Below are 16,856 nucleotides of genomic sequence, written 5' to 3'. Positions count from 1 at the left end.
GTAAACCCTTCCGTCACTCAAGGACTTGTATGGGGCCACTGATTGGATAAAGGGCGTTGCCCTTTCCGCGCCTCTTGTTGTGAGGCTCCTCCTCTCAGGGTGGGGTGTGAGCTGACGGGCACCACCCTGGTTCAAACCTTCGCCGCCGGCCGGTGTTAGTTGGGTAGCCGGCTCGCTGGGAGGTGGCTGCAAATTCTTATTGCTCTACTCAACTAGTTCTCCCTTGTCGATAACTGAGCCGTCGCTGTTTCCAGTGTCCAGGTGCCTTTTATTAAGGTAGGTTCGATTCTGGTAGTAACCCTGCGGTGTTTTTTTTTTTCATTTCTAATACGAGGTCTGTTTGTAACTATCCCCGCCGCTTCCTTATTCCCGGGGATAGACGTCGTGCCTCGGTACTACAACTCCCAATGTATTCACGCTGGCGGAGCTAAGCTTGCGCATCATGGGAAATGTAGTTCTGCAGCCGCTAAAGTTTCCTTCGCCTGTTCTAATGGCAAGAGTTGGTGACCTGCGCGCTACTTAGAGCTGAGCTGTCCTGCTGCATGAGGCAGTGCTGGCCGAATCCAATTGGCTGTCTGCTGGGGCACTGATGTCTGTCGGACTGGACTTGCCAATACATCAGTTGTTTTTATTCCACTGGGGAGATCTAACTGTATGGAGAGGCTAGTTAGTAAATATGGGACTACTGCCCATCAAAAGATCACACTCATTGGTTTCAATGAGATCAACTACACGGTTTGCTCCAACGTCGCATGAGTCTGCAGATTTATTGTCCTGAGGAGGAGCTGAATTCATGAGTCCTCTCAATAATCCTAATCAGTATAGCTTCCTTTTTTTACCTTTTAATTATTTACAATAATACAGCCTGCATGCAACACACACACACTCCCAATAATGTGGCATAGCCCTGAGGTGTGTTTGTTCTGGGAGGGGCAAGAGCCATTTTTTGATCAATTAGAAAGTGTTTCCCTGTTCCCTGCAACAGTTCTCTTTCTTATTAGTGTATGGCCAATGTTTAATGCTGGAAAACCCAACCTCTGGCTGCTCAATTATACTTTCCAGTAACTTTCTTTCCCAGTGGGCCATAGGTGAGAGGCTGGACTTCCCTATTGATGAGGGGGATGACTAATGTATTGAATATCTGCGGATCCAAAAATTAATGGATCCCACTGTGAACCCCCCCCAACTTTTCAAAATAAGACATTTTTCCCAAATATATATATATTGAAACTGTATATCTGCCCCACCAGGGGCATCTTCCCCTGGATCTAAAGCTACATTTCTACATTAAGCATATGCATATACTAGTTGGTGATTTTTATAGTATATCCCCGATAAAAACCAATAAAGACAAATATTATATCTATATCCTATTCGTTCTTTCGTATGTGTGGAATCTGTAATAAACATGAAGATTGTATGTGGGTTTATTATTTTAGCTCACTCGTTGACAGGCACGTTGTTTTTTGGGGGTTTACCATTATTAATATAGCAGAAACCCACAGTAACTGGAGAAAAAGAAATCCTAATAAGCAACTGGGAGCTTGTTTGGAATAGGCTATACTAGTAAACCTTTTCTAGTGGTGTTTTTAAAAATCTAACCTTGACATTTTGCTTGGCAGTCTGTGGTTTGTCGCATGTGCGCAGCACCTTCTGATTGAATTACAATGGCTTTCCGCCCTTGGCTTTTATCTTAAGGGCAACGGCGTTCAAGATGTCAGTTCACATAGCATAAAGTTTATCCTGTGACGAGTATTCAGTGTGAGCTTTCTTCTGCCCTCTTTCTTATTATGAACTGGTGCCTCAGACTTGCTAACTTGTTCTGTGTATGTGTGGATAGCACTACATTGCAAGAAGATTGCAGCAGGAGAATCAGAAATATAGATTTTACGTTTAATGCATAGTGTTTACAAAACTGAACATTTGTGGCATTTGATATATTGTTCTTGGGGCTTGTTCCTGCAATCTCTGGCTGTAGTTGTAAATATTCTGCCCTGCGATCGCTAATCTACATGCCGAGTGGGGTCAAGCAAGATTTCTGTGCTGGGATTAGAGGGAGATTTAGTGACATGGCTTCTACAATGAGGCTGTTCTGCAGGGCTTGGTTTCCGCCCTCCTCGCTTCACTTCCTCACTAGCTCTGTGGTTGTGCCTCTTTCACCTCCTCCTCCTCTTCACTTTACTTTTCAGAAGAACACTAAAGACAAAACACTGTTTTTATACTGCCTTTTTACATCTTTGCACTCAATATCTTTTTCTGATTTTGTTGACTGCTGATTCTTTTTATTTAGTACAGCAGTAGCATAACCTATTACAATCTCTTAATATTAAATTGCCTTGAAGGTTTGTTAATCAGATTTTCCCTTTTCCCTAAATGGAAAGTGCATTTTAGTGTTTGGCTTCATTTCACAACTCTTCAGAGTTTACTGGTTCCCTTATGTTGCTGGTTTTCCCACCCCATATCAAACAATTAATAAAGTTGCACTTTTAATGCAACCTTCCTTATCTGTTCTCCATTACTTCCGCTGAGCTGCCACACCTAGTTTGTAAGTGGGGAAAGTGCATACAGACACAGGCATATGTCCTGAAACGCATGATTTTACAAACCTATGTATGTACTCGGTTTTTTTATCTTAATAAAAAAAAAAAAAAACACACCCAGTAAAAATGCATTGATTTGTTAAAGAGCAGTACTTGATTGTTCACAGAACTCTCAAAGGAGTGCGAGTATATGGGCTGGGTGAAGACAAAGAAAAGGAACCTATAATTAGAAATACCCTGTCAAAATATAGAGGTTCAGTAATAATACAGAAAGCACAATTCAGTTAATCAGATCTTTAAAAGGGTTGTTCACGTTTGAATTAACTTTTAGTATGGTGTATAGAGTGATATTTTGAAAAAATTTGCAATAGGTTTTCATTATTTATTATTCGTGATTTTGCTTTTTATTCTGCAGCTCTCCAGGTTGCTGTTTCAGAAATCTGGTTGCTAGGGTCCAAAGTACCTTGGCAACCTTACATTGATTTGAATAGGAGAGGGTCTGATTAGAAACTGAGTAATACAAAGTAACAATTTGTAGCCTCACAGAGCATTTGTTTTTAGATGGGGTCAATGACCCTCATTGCAACAAGTCAGAAGAGGAACGCAAATAATTCAGAAAGTACTGAGATGTGCATGTCTCATGATAATGTAACTGTGTACAAAAGCTGTCTATTGTGGTTCCTGCATTGATGGTGTAAGACAAGGTTTTTTTTTGTTTCCCCTCCAAGCTTACTCTCTTGATAAATAGTAAATGTTAGTATGTCCTTGAGCATATGCATGCAGTTATTGAGAATGAACATTGTAACAAATTCACATGTTTTATCACTTGGGTTGTGCAATCTGCATTTGCATGTGTTACATCTCTGTGTAGAAACCACATACAAACTGACATTTTGAAACTGTTCTCCTCCCACTTACTAAGTGGTATGATTTACTGGCAGTTTCAAGCCTTTGCTACTTTTAGTACATCTTGCATTCTCTCCTGGATGGGCCTGGACTTTATTGCACATATGACATAACCACAATTGTGCTTTAGGGGGTGTCATTTAAATAACAACCTGATGGATATTGTCACTGAACACGTATTACTTTGTATAGTTTTTTTTTTTGTACAGCTTTATTTTTTTTTTTCATTATTCATTTTGTTCAGTGGTGTACACAAAGATTGACCTGAACCTTTAGGCGGTTCAGAAATGTTTCAGTATATGGCCTTATGCATAACAATAACTGCCTTTATCTAACCAAAATAAGAATTTAAAGAATCCTTATATCTGCATTCTTTCAATATTCACTTTTAGAACATTTTCTACAAATTATGCAGGTAGGAGCTGCCTTTGGCTCCAAGTGTTTCAATATTTCAGATGTTCTCTAGGACAATCCACACCATTCTAAATACCTGGTGTGATTTCATAACAGCCTATGAGTCTGCTTTTTATCATTCTCCTTCATGGCTACCATTGACATCTTTGTGTGTATTTAAAAAAAAAACAACAACTGAATTTCTAACCAGCACACGGCTTTAAAACTAGTTATGAGCAGAACATGAAATTATTAAAGTTGCAGTTAATCCTTGTTATGTGGGATTACACACTTGCAGTAATATATTTGAGTCACGTGCTAGTTACTTAACTAGAATACTTTGTTTACAGACTAGATTCTAAATGTCTGCTACCAGTATCTATAAAGTAAAAGCGTTTACCATTCCATGCCATTCCTTCCAGGTGCTATTCAAACTCCAAGGCAGGGCAACACTGCATTATATTTTTAATACTTTAAAACACTTTACTTTTTTTTTTGTTACTGTTCCTTTAAGGACAGTGCTTGTCCTCCTTTTACTGCCATATTTAAAAAGCAACAAAGAATTTTTTGCAGAACATTTGTTCTTATACAGGTCTGGGACCTGTTATCCAGAATACTTGGGACCTGGGGTTTTTCGGATAAGGTTTCTTTTCAAAGTATGGATTTCTATACCTTGTCATGCTAAAAAAATAAAATAAAAACATTTAAACATGAAATAAACCCAATAGACTTGTTTTGCCTCCAATATGGATTAATTCTATTTTAGTCAATTACATTTTTACAAAAAAAACTATTTCATTAAAATGAAGTCTATGGGAGATGGCCTTCCTGTAATTTGGAACTTTCTGGATAATGGGTTTCCTGACAACAGGTCCCATAACTATACATAGTGTTATCAATGAATGCTCTAAAGCAATAACATTTTAATCCAACATTAGAAGTGTTTTCCAGCAGGCCAAGTTTCTGCCTCATGTGGCATTTGCCTAAAAAGGAGCCTAGGCAGCAAAATAATCACTTTGATGTTGTAATGCAAAAGTCCTTTGATTGTTGCAGTGGTTACCCTTTTGCCTTCAGCCACCCGTAATCTGTTGCTTAAAGGGGAACTCCACAAAAACATAACTTAAAGGGGTTGTTCACCTTCAAACAATGAGTTGTTTTCAGATAGATCACCAGAAATGACGACTTTTATCAATCTATTTTTTTTCTAAGTTTTTCTAATAATGAAGTTTCAAGTGTAATTTTTCACCTTCTAAAGCAGCTCTGGGTGGGGGGTCGCCGATCCTGTAAACTGTTCTTAATTGATACATTTAGTTGATACATTTCTTATCTTTGTCCCTGCTGAGCAGAATCTCTGGGTTTCATTACAGGCAGCTGTTAGAATTGATACAATAGTTGCTAATACTCCAGAGATGCTGCTGCGAAAAATATCCACTAAATGTTGCAAAATTGTAACAGTTTAGAGTCTGCACCTGAATTGCTGAGCTTACGGAACGCATTTTAGGACATCCTGCGGCGAAGTACCCTTCCTTCCTGCAATGTCCTATGCCTTCTGAAGGGCTGAGGGCGGAGTTAGCATGACTGACGGCTGAGAAGGGAGGATAGAGGACAGAGGTGTGACTGCAGGTTTGGACGATAAGTGACGGTCATTCAGAAGGCATGGGACATCGAAGGTAGGGTACTTCGCCGCAGGATGTCCTAAAATGCATTCCGCCAGACGCACACCAGAGACAGGGACATTACTCTTTAAACTTAGATTGTGGGAAAAACAGTAAAAAATAAATAATGGAAAGTAAAAGAAAAAAGTCTTTATTTCTGGGGAACAATCGAAAACTGAACTGAAAAAGTGTTTGGAAGGTGAACAACCCCTTTTTGAAAAGTAAACCTAATTTTTAACAAGTTTGCAATATACATCATTTTTTTGAGCTGGCTGACTACTGTTACTTTATATCAACAGCCAGCTGTCCTCAGCCTGCATCCTCCAAACCCCACAATTCCTGAACACATGATATCAATAAGGAAAGGAACATCACAGTGCAATGCATTGTGGGTCATGTCGTTCCTGCATGCTGTCTGTAAGCTGTTTTAGTTCATCCTTCTGTGTCAGGATTTCAAATGACGCAGAAAGAGAAGAACTGTTAAACAGCTGGATGTCAGCATAGAAAATGGCATTTATTCATACTTTTTGAAGAAACTGGTAACAGTGATGGATATATTAGGGGTTTCTGGGTTATGTGGGCCTCTTTATCAAATTCTGGTTTGGAATCCGGAGTTCCCCCTTTAAGACATTTTTCCGCCACGTTTTTAAAAAGCTACACCATGGCATAAAAACTCCTAAAATGTGTGTGCATAAGTTATAATTGAATTGGCCAAGTCTAAAAACCAAAGGTTGTGCTAAAAACTACCGTTAAAGGGGAAATAGACATATTGAAATATGATCTCCTGGAAATAAAGAAGTATCTAAATTCAATAAAATGCTGTACCATTTCTGAAATTAGCTTTATTTTAAAGGGACATCATTGAAAAATTCTAGGAAATAAAGGGAAAATATCTGCAGATAATTAGCTTTACTACTATTGCAACAAACTGCATAAACATTCTAAACAGATATCTGGAAGCCCAACCCAGCTCTCTGCACATCCAAAAAGGTGGTTTAGGATAACAATTCATGCACTTGTTCCAAACGGTATGTTCTAATAACTTTCCCAGAAACCTTGTTGTTTTCTTTTTGTAAAGTGGAAGTGACACACTGCTATACAAGGCAGTGTAAATCATTTATAATCTATTCTCCAATATAAAATAATTCCATATTATAGACAAAAACACAGCGTGGGAGAGGTACAGATGTGGTTGAGGAGGGGAGCCACTGAGGGGTGAAGCTAAAAAACAGAAGAAAAAACACCTTGCAACACTAAGGCACTAGGATGAATTCTAATCAGGACTCTATATGCAAAAAGTTTTATCACTTTTCCATACTTCCGTGGACTTCCTCCTACACTCTAAACATGCAGGAATGTTACAGGGACATAAATTGACCCTTGAAAAAATTCAATATAGTGTGTATAAATGTGGTGGAGACATTGGATTGTAAGCTTCACTGGATCAGGGACTAAATGAACAAAAACCTTTTAGTATGCGGAGTTGAAGCAAAGTCTGGATTGGCTTCCACTGTACTTGCTCCTGTGGAAGTACTTTTCCTAGGAATCACGCTTTAGACTTTCTCTTGCATGAAGAACAGAGTAAAAATCTTTGGATTCTACATTACTGCATATGTGCAGGTCTATAGTTATGCCGCTGTTCCCAGTTGTCCTCACACAGATTAAGAGGACTCCCATAGGGGCCCGATTCATTGGTGCAACTTCCTCTATAGCATTAAAATCTCCTCTATTGGGCCCCTCTGAAGGCTCTTTAGGCAGGCGACTCAGCGCTGTTATGCCACTGGCTGGTTAAGATGGCAGCACCGCATTAGTTTCCCCTAGACCAAGGGTGTCCAAACTTTTTGTAACGAGGGCCAGATTTAATGAGGTGAAAATGTATGAAGGCCGACCATTCAGCCTGACATCCATTCCGAAGTAGCTAGTTTGTGATCAGGATTATTCACTCCTGGAGATGGGACGCATACACTGTGTTTAGGAAGTGGAATCTGTTTGGACTTATTCTCCACGCCCCATTTAGACAAGGACTCGCGTAGCAGTAATATTTGGGCACATAATTAGTGAAATGATAGTCTATACTGCTACCTGTGTGCTGAAGGTGTTGGCAATGGACACATACTGGCACATAGTGATGTACCGCTCTCGATCACGTCTTTAGTTTACTAGTCTATTGCACCTTCAGCCCTAAAGACGTATGCGAGAGCGGCGCGTCACTATGTGCCAGTATGTGTCTATTGCCAACACCTTTAGCACACCTGCCGCCGTATAGACTATCATTTCACTAATCATGTTCCCAAATATTACTGCTACGGCAACGCGATTCCTGATTGCACTGTGCTGGGGGGCCACATTATTAATAATTTCATGATGGAGACTGAGGGCCGGTGTAAATTTGAAAAAGGGCTGCAGTTTGGCCGCGGGCATGGGGCTTATCTTGTCCATTAATGTAAGATTCAATTGGAAACACTCTGATGCTTGTCATGTGTAAAACAAAATATGACGGATCATAATGTAGCCATTATGGGCAATCAGACGGGATTTTTAATCCTGCCAGATCGACATCTGGCCTACTTTTGGCCAGATATTTATCAGAAATGGGCCCCACACACGGGCCAATAGGATGCGGACTCGGTCTTTCTGCAGCTTTTATCGGCACGTATATGGCCACCTTTAAACTTAGGTGAAGACAAGAGGCAGTTTGCAGTTAGATGGTTTTCTGGTGCAATTTTTACTGACATTTAAATGCTATTTGCTGCAGTATGATATATGGTAATGGCGGAAAACCAAATGCCCCCAATCTTCTGGGAGAGGCATTTTTGCAAAGTTATTTTATTTATTTCATTTTAAGCAGCAAAAGCCAAACTGTGGCATCGTCCTTGTGCATTTAAAACAGATGAGCAGTCAAGCAGTACTGCAACTAATACTATGTTTCCTTTTATTAGGAAACCTCAGAAATGTCATACCTGTTTTCAACCAGAACAGATTTAAAATGGTTTATTTTACTGTTTTTGGCAGGGATGGGGGAGGGGAGACACTCTTTTTGAAGAAGTACAGTAATCATTTCTTTCTTCTATGGTTTAACCCAGCTGGAAATCTACATGCATTCAGAAAACACAAAGGTTTTAAAAAGCAGAGCTTCAGAAGTTTGCTTAAACAGTATCTGTGCTGAAAACTTGCTAAACCTGTCTTGGCAGTCTCACTTAGACGTTTCTTCTTTTGTTTATACGGTTAGTATATACATATATGCTCTATTTTTTTTTTTTTTTTCCCACAATAAGCAAAAAACATTTAATCTTAACTAATGAAATAGGCTAGAAATGTTGTGCATTATGTTTTGGGTTTCTGTACCAGCACAAGGCATCCACATCCCTTTAGCAGTAAAGACTGTGTCTCCAAAGATGCCCCAGTAGCTTCAGCAGTAATTTAACTACACCTGAAGTTTTCGGGTGAAATTCGTAAAAATTGGATGAAAAAGTCCGGATAAATGTGAAAACCAGATTTTTTTCCCGCAAAGCAAATTTTCCGGAGAATGTATTGATAAATGAGCATTAAAAACCTGAGCGGATTTGATCGTAGTTTGTAGCAGAATATATTGAGATAAATTCGGACTTTGATAAATAACCCCCTTATTGCACTACCTAGAACTGGTTGCTTCAGGATATATGAAATGGGTTTTTTTTTCTGGCATCAATAAATGCTGAAGAGAAAAGGAAGCTGTTAAACAGGAAGAATATTCATAACTGTGCTGGTTTATCTTTAATGCAATGAGTAAATGTATTTAAAGTCTTGGTAACATATTTCAAAGATTAAAACGGTAATTTTATATGGAAATGTTGGGGCCTGTTGTGTAATTCGTCAGAACATCTCCCTCCCCCATTCCTTTTTAAATGAGCTCATTGCATTGGACTATTGTCTAAATATATACTTCTTCCTTATTTTACATAGACATTCCTCATTCTGTAGGTTTAAAGGAAACCATTATAGTTGGTCTGTGTGCTCGCTAGAACATCTTCCACGCTCCTTAGGCTCACAGTGTAATGATTCCTCCCCCCTCACCTTGTTCCATTGTGAAGCAATGGATTTTGGAACCTGAAGTCCCTCTTCTTTCCATAGTGAGTTACTTATAAATTCTCTTAAAAGCAGAGGGTTTGCATTACACTGTGAGCCTAAGGGGGATGCAGATCTGTTCTCTGCGAGTGCACAGAAAGACTTTCATGGCATTTGTATAATGAATGTACAGATAGTGTTTATAAACATTTTCTACATAAACCCAGTGGAATGAGTTTCTTTATAATCGGGGGTTATATTTTTCCTTTAATATTGGTGTGATGCTAAGTAATTATATTGTTGGATTTTTTAGAGACTAGCCTTTTTGAACCTTTAATTAAATGCACTGAAAAGCTAGGCATTGTTGCTTAGCATGTAGGCTAAGTATATATAAGCCGCAATGGCTATTCTAAAGATAGCTAGTCTGCCTCTGACAGTGTAAATCTGGGGTCAAGGATGGAGAAGGAGTCTAATGTGGTTGGAGAATTTTTGCACAATTTCTATATACGTCCTGATCTTGCTCTGCACCTTTAAATGTGTGTCAATGCAGAATTTACACTTGGGATTTGACCGTAGATTACCTGTACCTGTCAAACACATGCATGAACACATAGATGTGGAAAATGCCTAAATCATAAAAAAAAAAAAAATTACTTCATGGATAATCCTGCTTATTTGTTGTGGTTAGTGAAATATTACAAAAGTTTTGAAATCATATTTTGTGACTTGCAGTACTTTAAGTGATGTACTCACAATGTGTCACTATAAATACTTTCTTGATGACTAGTGATGGGCGATTCTGTCCTGTTCCGTTCCGGCAAGCTTGAGAAAAGGCCATAGGGCCTGAAACGTCGCTGTATCCAGATCATTGCCAAATGTGCTTAATAAAGGCTTTTTATTCTTAAACCTAAACTGGTGCTGTGCTTCAAGTCTTCTATAGACCTTGAGTATGCAATCCAGATGCATTGTTATTGGGCACCTTCTGTGTATTTAGAAAATATACGCTGTAATGGAAGGTTTAGGGAATTCCGTTTTTTGACTGATTATGTATGTATGTATGTATATCTAAAACATTTACGTTAACTTTGTTTTGATCTGTCCCATATGGTGAATCCTAACTTGATTTGTAAGGTCGGAGAAAGCCTAGCTTGTATGACAAGTACACAAAATAGGTTCAGCTTTCTATCAACGTTTTTATATAAGCACCATTATGTGAATTGCAGCCTAACAATTGTTCTCAAAGGATAATTAAAACAATGGTTGTTATGGTGTTAAAAGGAATAGGTTATATAGAAGTTGAGACGGTAAAAGATCTAAATCTAAACTGGTATTTTTTATTAAAGGGATACTGTCATGGGGAAAAAATATATTTTTACAAAATTCATCAGTTAATAGTGCTGCTCCAGCAGAATTCTGCACTGAAATCCATTTCTCAAGAGAATAAATGTATTTTTATATATTTAATTTAGAAATCTGACATGGGGCTAGACATAGTGTCAGTTTTCCTGATGCCCCCAGTCATGTGACTGCTGTACTGCAAGTTGTAGTGATATCACCCCCTCCCAGCAGCAACAGAACAATGGGAAGGTAACCAGATAGCAGCTCCCTGGTAGATCTAAGAACAGGACTCCATAGTAAAATCCAGGTCCCCTTGTGACTGCTGTACTGCAAGTTGTAGTGATATCACCCCCTCCCAGCAGCAACAGAACAATGGGAAGGTAACCAGATAGCCGCTCCCTGGTAGATCTAAGAACAGGACTCCATAGTAAAATCCAGGTCCCCTTGTGACAAATTCATTTACATTGAGTAGGAGAAACAACAGCCTGTCAGAAAGCAGTTCCATCCTTGAGTAGGAGAAACAACAGCCTGTCAGAAAGCAGTTCCATCCTAAAGTGCTGGCTCTTTCTGAAAGCACATGACCAGGCAAAATGACCTGAGATGGCTGCCTAAACACCAATATATAAAAACTACACTTGCTGGTTCAGGAATGACATTTTATATAGTAGAGTGAATTATATGCAGTGTAATTTAGAAATAAAAACGACATCATAAAAATCATGACAGAATCCGTTTAAGCTTTGAGTGCCTTCCTGCCCTTTCACATGAGTCTGAATCTGCAGCTTCACACGTTAACTGGGGAACTGAATTATGTCATCAGCGCTCACTGTGGGTCCTTTACATGATACATTTTGCTGATCTTAGACTACACACATGCTCTTATTAGCATGAAAAAAAACCCAAACATTTTATTTATATATATATATATATAAATAAAATATTTCATTTTCCCATTTTATGTGGCATTCAGAGTCTCTGAAACTTTATGCAGGTCCTTCCAATCGGAACAAAATGATCAAAGGACAAATTCTTTCTCTGGTTAATTTACTTTCATACATTTTGAATTTGTTTTGAATCTTTTCTTGAGATTCTGTTAAGACACAAAGTAGCCTTATTACTTTATTCATGGAAACCATGCACATGTCTGGTGAAATCAGACTTCTGTTCTTGTGAAAGTATAAAACGGTAGCCACTGTTTGCATCTTTGTACCCCATAGTGACTGGGTGCTGTTTTTAGGTTTGACCTTAATGCTTATTAGGTTTAGATGTAAAGATGAAACATTAATTTGACTTTCTCTTCCAGGCTTCCTACCCAAGAAGAACCATGGCACAAACAGATGTGGACAAGTATCTGTATGTTGACCGCAACTTTGTCAACAACCCTTTGGCTCAAGCTGACTGGGCAGCCAAAAAACTGGTGTGGGTACCTTCAGAAAAGAATGGATTTGAAGCTGCCAGCATTAAAGAGGAGGTTGGGGATGAAGCTATTGTTGAATTGGCAGAGAATGGCAAGAAGGCAAAGGTCAATAAAGATGACATCCAAAAAATGAATCCTCCCAAATTTTCTAAAGTCGAAGATATGTCGGAACTTGCTTGCTTAAATGAGGCCTCGGTTTTGCACAATTTGAAGGAACGCTACTACTCTGGATTAATCTATGTAAGTAAAACTAACCTTAGAATTCAGGAGTTAAGCATTTGCTTCGCAAAAGAAAAGGTCATTCCTTTTGTGTAACTCTGATTTCTCTGTAGCTTCAGAGGCAGCAGATTTTGTTTGAGATGATCTTCAGTGTATCATTATGCAGCGTAGTCTCCAGGATTTCACTGTTGACACTTACTTTTTAATGTTTTAAAAATGCTCTTGTGTGTTGGTGAATGTCATATATTCCAATTTTATAGCTGTATAAGTCTGCAAGTGTGATGCTATTGTTGATCGTAAAGCCAAAATTACCTGAACCTTATGTGGAGGATTCAGCATTTGTCTGATCCAAAACTTGTGGTTTCGAGTGATCCTAATTAAAACTATTCTATTTTTAGATGTGTCTTTGATGTCTTTCAATAGTTCAGTGGCATTGTTCTTTGTTAAAAAGAGGTGGGATTTCGCTTCTCTGTATCTGAAAGGCAGAACTTTGTTTCGAAAACTTTGCTATTTAATAATTTATATACTAGTGACCTATCAAAAAAAAAAATAATAATTTTACAGAAGTGTGGGAGTAAAAAACACAGCTCTCAGTGTTCAGTTTCTGATTATAACCTAGCAACCCTTGGGTTGTGTGCGAGCAGGGTGCTTCATAAGAGCCAGAGGGTCAGACTTTACTACTTAAAATGGCAAGGTTTCATCTTGGGATTATCCATATTAGGAATCTATATTTTGTAAAGAGAACTGCTGTGTTAGGGGAATTAGTTAACTTTTATGTAAAGCCCTCTGGGAGTACTTTTAGGTAATCCAATGCTGTGAGTATTAGTCTGGGGTTGCACCAATGGAGAAAGGTTTACCACTATATAAAGCATCACTTGGGGCTATTTTTGAATATGCAGTGCAGGTTGGATCTCCTTTTTGGGGGGTGATATAACACTTTAGATCTGGAAGACTTGATGCTGAAGGAGTATGAGATGTGGGATTTCAGTTCAGACAGATGTCATTTTTGGATTTACTCTGGGGATCCTAGTTCACTGGGCCTGTTCACATTGTTAGCAAAGTGGTTCACCAGCCTGGGAAAAGGCTAGCCTTTATTCATTCCCTTAACAATCCATCTGCTAACCAACTAAACGTGGCCATACATCTCCCATTCCTAGGTTTGTTTTGGGAGCTTAATCACCTGAGAAGTGTTTGACGGTGATTGTCAGGTGCAGGGCCGGACTGGGAATAAAAATAAGCCCTGGCAAAAAAGAAAAGCGGCCCACATAGATGTATGTACATTTACAGTAATAAAAGTTGTAGGACAAAGGTGACACAGTCCTGTTAAAATATCTGTTTAAATGTCACTGCCTCTTTAAACCGATACAAACTAAACGTTTTATTATGGGTAACTAACCTTTTGAAGCAGCCACTAAGTATTTACCATCTCCCTTTATATGTGACTAAATTACACAGTACTGTACTAGTTCACTGACATGTATGGTGTATTTAGAAGTGTAGCACAACACAAGAATTGTATTCATCTTTTGGGTCAGAGCTAATCCACAAGTGGCCCTCTGTGTGATTGTTAAAACAGCACAGTATGATTAAAACATGCACTAGAAATGTTGAAACTAGAAAGTGTTTTTTAAACAATAGGTGCATATTTATAGGCCCAAAGTAAAACTCGGGAAGCAGCAAAAAATAATCCTAATGAAGCAGCAAAGGAATACAAAGATAAAGAATCATCTAAGCTGAGCTTTTACCTTCTGTTGAAGAAGATGTAGATGTGGTCCTGCTCTGCTTTCCTTCTCCTATGCGCCCCACCCTCTTGCTAGTAGCCCAGGCCGGGAAACTGATACATTGTAACAAGAGGGCTGGGGATTCCCCAGCTCAGAATAGATACCGCTCTCCTAAATATCATTTCCGCTGAATCTGTTGCTTTCCCCTGGCCCAGCCTGCCGATCTTGAAGCATTGATCCTTCCAAAGCCTTGTCTTGTTACAGCTTGCCGCTCTGAGAAATGAACATGCACCTTAAAGGAATTGTTCAGTGTAAAAATAAAAACTGGGTAAATAGATAGGCTGTGCAAAATAAAAAAATGTTTCTAATATAGTTAGCCAAAAATGTAATGTATAAATGCTGGAGTGATTTGATGTATAACATGTCAGTCAGAGCACTACTTCCTGCTTTTCAGCTCTCTTGGCTTACACTGACTGGTTACCCTGGTTACCAGGCAGTAACCAATCAGAGACTTGAGGGGGAGCCACTTGGGTCATACCTGTTGCTTTTGAATCTGAGCTGAATTCTGAGGATCAATTGCAAACTCACTGAACAGTTATGTCCCATGTGCCCCCCCCCCTTCAAGTCGCTGACTAACTCAGTTATAGAGCTGAAAAGCAGGAAGTTGGATTCTGGCTGTTTTATTAGACATCCAGTCACTCCAGCCTTTATATATTACATTTTTGGCTAACTAACTATAATAGAAACATTTTTTATTTTGCACAGCCTATCTATTTACACAGTTTTTAGTTTCACACTGAACTGTTCCTTTAAGCTTGTCTTCTCACTCCTACCTGTCCAGCTTCTTATCAGTAGGTTAGTGAATGGCAGCAGCCCTTTTACATTCCATAGAGAACGGCCCAACGGGCATTTGCCCGAACTGACAGCCAGTCCGGGCCTGGTCAGGTGATTACTGAAAAAACTCAATACTTTTTCAGGCAATGATCAACTAACAAGGCTTTGTTACAAGTGCTTTCTAGGCAATTTCAGTGCTGTTTCTGGTGCTTTGGTGTTGGCAAAAATTTGTATGACCCTTTCTACATGTGAATAACTATATTTTAAGTAGCATCATATCTGTCAATGGTAAGAAACAGAGGCACATTTCTTAGAAGAAGAGGTTTAATGTAACTTTTATTTTTTCCTCCCCAGACATACTCAGGTCTTTTCTGTGTGGTCATAAATCCATACAAAAACCTGCCAATTTACTCAGAAGAAATAGTTGAAATGTACAAAGGCAAGAAGAGACATGAAATGCCCCCACATATTTATGCTATTACAGATACAGCCTACAGAAGTATGATGCAAGGTATGTTCACATGATGTGAGCTTTTTGTGCTTCTGTTAAAGTCCTGATTATAACTGGTGATAAACAGGTCAAATCTCATTCATGGGTCTCTGCATGGTAACTAATATAAACGTTTTTCAACAAATATAGGATTGTTGATTTTCCACATGGTATAGTGAGATCTGATGAGTTGTCCGCAAAAAAAACCTGTTGCTCCCATGGTGGGACATTCACTAAGATTCGTAGTTGCGCTCGGGTAGTGTAAGGTTGCGCTAGTGTTAATTCGCCAAGCGAAGTACGCTAACGATGGTAAATTTGCATACGGCGCCAAATTCAATTTCCAATGGAAGTATTCGTAGCAGAACTACACAAGCCTGGGAAACCTTCAAAACAGCAAATAACATTTTTATTTTGCCCTACACATGTGCCCACTGTGTAGTTAAGTTGCCATGAGTTAGGAAATGTAGGGGGGGGAAGGAGGGGAGCCCCAAAAAATTTTTCGATCGTTTTCAGCCTATCATCCATAATAAAGCAAAAACGCCAGCGTTTTTTGGGACTTAGAAAAAATTGTAACTTTTTTTGAAGCAATCCCTATCTACTCTATTGCGCTTCGCCTGGTCTGAGGTGGCGACGAAGTCTAGCGTAAAAGGTAACGTTCATAACAATGCGCGCGTTGGTGAATTTGCGTAGTTACGTTCATTGCGCAAATTCGCCAGGCGTAAGGGTGCGAAGTAACACTAGCGAAGTTACGCCAGCGTCCGTTAGTGAATTTGCAAAGTAACGAAAATGCCCAACGCTAGCGAATTCACGCTAGCGTTTGGCGCTTAGTGAATTTGCCCCATGGTGTTTATTCAATACATATATTATGTGTTGTATTAAAATATATAAAATGAAAAAAAAATGACATTAAATTGCATTCATGAGGCCACAACGTTGAGACACAATTTACTTTATGCTATTTGTTAATATGTATTTTTCTTGCTTTTACATAGAAAACATCTTACTCAATAGCTTTTTGTCTTGGCTCAGAGTGAGCCATAATTAGCTGTTGGCTTGACTTAAAATGTGTGTTTTAGTTGACTTAAATTACTGAATTCTATTTAATTCTTGTTGCTTTTGAGCGATAAGAAAAAAACGAAGTCATTCTTGAGAAATCGACACTTCTGGGAGGAGAAAGTGACAGCAATGAGTCAGTCAGGCTGACATCATGTTTTGTTGCTGCAGCTTAATTTTCTTCCTTTTATGGAGTCCAGATTAAATGATGTGAAATGAGAATTCTGCAGCTACTGTAATTGGATT

General features: G+C 38.9%; 1 protein-coding gene across 1 annotated transcript in view; it reads left to right on the top strand.

Moving 5' to 3' along the window:
• The first annotated feature begins 209 nt into the window (after positions 1-209).
• Positions 210-16,856, top strand: part of myh9.L (myosin, heavy chain 9, non-muscle L homeolog) — a 57,754-nt gene continuing 41,107 nt past the window's right edge. Inside the window, 3 exon segments of the mRNA NM_001088377.1 lie at positions 210-276; positions 12,180-12,533; positions 15,422-15,578. Coding sequence (NP_001081846.1) covers positions 12,201-12,533; positions 15,422-15,578 — 490 coding nt within the window. The 5' untranslated portion in view covers positions 210-276; positions 12,180-12,200.

Source organism: Xenopus laevis, chromosome 4L, assembly GCF_017654675.1.
Source record: "Xenopus laevis strain J_2021 chromosome 4L, Xenopus_laevis_v10.1, whole genome shotgun sequence".
NCBI classification, from domain to species: domain Eukaryota; kingdom Metazoa; phylum Chordata; class Amphibia; order Anura; family Pipidae; genus Xenopus; species Xenopus laevis.
This window is presented reverse-complemented; position numbering and strand designations above follow the sequence as displayed.